Source organism: Triticum aestivum, chromosome 5B, assembly GCF_018294505.1.
Source record: "Triticum aestivum cultivar Chinese Spring chromosome 5B, IWGSC CS RefSeq v2.1, whole genome shotgun sequence".
Classification (NCBI taxonomy): Eukaryota; Viridiplantae; Streptophyta; class Magnoliopsida; order Poales; family Poaceae; genus Triticum; species Triticum aestivum.
This window is the reverse complement of record NC_057807.1, coordinates 619,463,079-619,466,845: the sequence shown is the minus strand read 5'-3', so window position 1 is coordinate 619,466,845 and position 3,767 is coordinate 619,463,079. Positions and strand designations below refer to the sequence as shown.

Here is a 3,767-nt window from a genome sequence, read left to right as displayed (position 1 = left end):
TCCCCACCTTATTTTAACCCCGGATTTATTCGCCGCGCCACCGGATAGAATACTCTGCTTGCTTACTGGATAGACGGGCCCCCACCCTGGGAATCCATGGGCCCCGGCCCTCATCAGTCCTCGCTTTGTTTGTTTGTTTCGGCCAGGTGAATGATCGACGTTCGGCTGTTCATCATGGCGTGCTCCCCCGCCCAAATCCAAAGCTCCTCCGTCGTTTCTTCCAGCGAGAATCTTCCCGACCGGAATCATGGCGGATCACAGTAATGGTACCAGCGCCGCACAGTTCCACTCACTCAAGTGTCTCATCGATTCATCAATTCAACAGAGTGGAGAAAAACATGTCATGAACTTGAATTATTACTCATCATAGTTCATCATCTCTTGAATAGCAATAACAAGCACGATCCATAAGATTATATAACAACTCTTCACTGGCAAGGTAAGTCTTAGACTGATCAATTCCTACAGGCAGGCAAGCAGAGAACAACCGGCGAGAAGCCTCGCCGGATCATCTCCCTCTTCTTCTCTTACAGCTGCTGCTACTAATACTAGTCGGCGGGAGGGGGTGAAGCGTCACCAAAGCTCCACGGCCTCCTCATGGCGAGAACAAAAATTACATGGCAGGAGGGGTCAAAACTCGAAATTAATGGATGATGGATGGTACTGCTAGGGTGGGGGTGGGGGTGGTTTTTTCTCTTTTTTTTTCCGAAACAAAAAAACCCCGGAAAAACACGGAAACACCAAAAACTGGATCCGCCAACGGATCGAAGCGCGCCGAGGAGAAAGAAACGGAAAAGGCGGTGGGTGGAAAAATTGGGGATCCGTCCATCTAGTGGCGGTTATTTTGCCCGCCTCGCCACGCTCAGAGGACGGCGGCGAGCCCCGTGACGACCTTCGCCCTGGGCTGCTGCTTCTTGCTCGCCGCCTCCTCCGTCGGGCGCCACGGCGACACCACCACCGTGATCTTCTCGCCGGGGGTGGGGGACACCCCGCTCTTGTTCATGCCGAACAGCAGCTCGAACTCGCCCGAGAAGCTCGCCGCCGACACCGCCGTCGCCGTCGCAGAGGCGGCGGGGGACGGGGCGGCCGCCTTGTCGCCGGTGCGGACGTGCGGGGATAGCCACTTGGCGCGCATGTACTCCGGCTTACGCCATGGCGGGAAGTGCAGCCCCTTCTTCTTCATGCTCTGCCGCGCCGCCTCCGCCACCACGGACACGATCTTCCCGAGCCGGTCGGACGTGCCCACGAACAGCGGCGGCAGCGCCTGGAGCGCCGCGCGGTACGCCTTGGTCGACCGGGCCACCTCGAACTCGGACCTGAAGTGCACCTCCACGATCAGCCTCGCCCCGTCCCCAACCACGGCGTCGATGTACTCGTGCTCCCCTGCGTAGATAGATAGAGGGGTCCGGTAAGCCCCTGCCAGGCCATGAATGGGGAATACACCGAGCGTAGGTGAATCGAGGAGGGATGGGGTGGGTACCAGCGGGGTAGGACGGGGTCTTCTCCCACCGCGACTTGCAGACGGCGGCGTCATAGCCGAGGGCCCTGAGGCCGTCGGCGACGGCGCGGCGGCACTCCGCCTTGCCCTTGCAGGTCCTGCCGCACCGCTCGGCGATCCTGGAAGCGTCGGCGAGAAGGTTCCGCTCCGCGACGCTGGCGCTCTGCACCAAACTCTGCACGCAAAGGGAAAGGAGGCAACCGCCTCGTAAATTCGTTGCGGCTTTTCCCAATTTGGGAGGGTTGGCGTGCCATGCGAAAATTCCAGTACCTTGAGTGCCTCCAGGGTGTCGCCGGCCGCGGAAGGGGGCGGCGCGGAGGCCTGGCCGGAGGGGAGGAAGAAGCCCTCCTCGTCGTCGCTCTCCTCGTAGTTGCTGCCGTTGAAGCAGTTGCAGCGGCCGCGCGGCGGCCGCTCGACGGCCGCGGAGTCCTCCATGAAGCTGAGCACCATGCGGTCGAGCCCCACCGACCCGACCTCCGCCTCCCCGCCGGCCGCGGGCCTCTCCTCCCTCTCCTTCTCCTTGCCGTCCCCGGCGACCGCGAGGCGCTCCGAGGCGGAGACCCTCACGAGCAGCCTGCGGAGGCGGGAGACCCTGGGCGTCGGGGCGGGCGCGAGCGGCGGCGGCGGCGGCGGCTTCCCGTCCATGGCGCCGTGGTGGTGACCGGCCTTGAGCTGGAACGGCATCGATCGCGTGAATCCTAACCACTACCGCAACCACGCCATCCCCAATCCCGAACTCCAACCAACCACACCAGCGCAGTTACACACCACCACCAGTCCCGACTGCAACCACCGCCCCAACCACACACACACAGAAAAAAAAAAGATAGCACGCCCTCTACTGCCCGTCCAGTTCGCCGGCGGCGACGGCGGCCATTCCCGGCGGGCGGCTGGCTATTAATTTTTTTTCCTTCCCTCTCACGGTCGGTCGCCGGTCGCCTCCCTCGTCCCCGTCTCCTTTTCACAGTTTACAAGCGAGCGAAGGGGGTTCAAACGGGAGGGGAGCCTCGGGGTCTTAAAGGGCTCAGGTGGGGGCGGGGTGACGTGGCGGGCCGCGGGCCCGCTGGCCCAGCGGGTACGTGGCGGAGTGAGGCGAGCGGCTGGTCGCCGCCTCGCACGGCGTTTGCCGTCTGCGCCGGGGAACGGTTGCGCATGCCCATTTTGCCCCCCGATAATGGTCTGCCGTTTCCAGGACCGTCGACTGGACCCGAGGGGTATGATAGGGATTTCGCGCTGGGAGGTGGGGGGCCGTGGGTGGCGTGCGGGCGTGAGGTGTGGAGTGGACTGGATAGTGAGGGTACTGCTAGTGCTACCGACCCGTTTATAAAAGTTTTTTCCCCTTTGTTTTACAGAAGATATTTTTTATCTTTTCTGGTTAGATTGGATAGGGCCGTTTTAGCGCGATAGGCCCAGTACCTTACGTAACGTAAGGAGGAGAGAACTTTTGAGCAGGGTGTTTCGATTTTCCCGCTACAGTTTCTAAAACATTTTCCGCACCATAAGCAACTGTTGGATTTATCCTTATAGTACAACCCATGTTGTACTTCTCTTTTTGGGGGAAAATACATGTTGCACTAAGACTGCTTTGAATAAAAATAAGCATCATACTTAGGGAGGACAAAATTCACTTCCTAATTTACCGGCAACTCAAACGCCGATACAGATATAAACTGTTCGAATAATGAGAAATTTAATTCCTATGTAAAATATACAATTGTAGAGTATTTATTCTAGGTTTCGAAGAAATTCGGTTGGATTGATGGTGCTTAGAGCTATCGAAGATATTCTCAAACCAATGATGACCGACAAAGCCTAAAATAAATTTCAGCATCAGATTTTGCAACAACAGAAACAAGAAATCCCCGGTCAAACTTGGCTAACGTGACATCCACGGACAAGAGCCGGCCACACCTATTTGTTCGCTTGGGCAACCACATTCGTCGTATTCAAAATCTTGAAACAAGGCAACCTCAAATAATGAAATCTTGAACCAATGCAAAGGCATGCACGAGATCATTCGATCAATATAGCAGACAACCAATTCAACGATTCAAGATAGGTCAGAATAATCCATGATGAAAAAAATTCAACAATTTATAAATCAATTGCCCTTATTGATCTCCTTCTTTTCTTGATCATCCATTTCCTCTAAGTTTTTTATGATTGGGATTGGATAGGGTTGGTTTAGCGCGGTGGGCCTAGTGCCCTACGGAAGCTCGATGGACATTTGTGCATGATGTTTCAATTTTTCAGCTACAGCTCCAAAACA

General features: G+C 56.5%; 1 protein-coding gene across 1 annotated transcript; it reads right to left on the bottom strand.

Annotated features, from left to right (window-relative positions):
- Positions 1 to 339: 339 nt before the first annotated feature.
- LOC123113677 (uncharacterized) lies at positions 340 to 2,492 on the bottom strand. Its single transcript, XM_044534980.1, has 3 exons — positions 1,769 to 2,492; positions 1,481 to 1,673; positions 340 to 1,383 (listed from the first exon to the last, which is right to left on the bottom strand). The coding sequence occupies exons 1-3, from the start codon at positions 2,180 to 2,182 to the stop codon at positions 863 to 865; spliced, it is 1,128 nt and encodes a 375-aa protein (XP_044390915.1). The 5' UTR covers positions 2,183 to 2,492; the 3' UTR covers positions 340 to 862.
- Positions 2,493 to 3,767: the final 1,275 nt, after the last annotated feature.

Bases quoted from the DNA above. Each gene is read 5' to 3' on its own strand.
- LOC123113677 (XM_044534980.1), bottom strand. From the start codon at position 2,182: ATGCCGTTCCAGCTCAAGGCCGGTCACCACCACGGCGCCATGGACGGG. The intron at 1,674-1,768 runs GTACTGGAATTT...CTTTGCGTGCAG, and splicing joins ACACCCTGGAGGCACTCAAG to AGTTTGGTGCAGAGCGCCAG. The intron at 1,384-1,480 runs GTACCCACCCCA...CTATCTACGCAG, and splicing joins GACCCCGTCCTACCCCGCTG to GGGAGCACGAGTACATCGAC.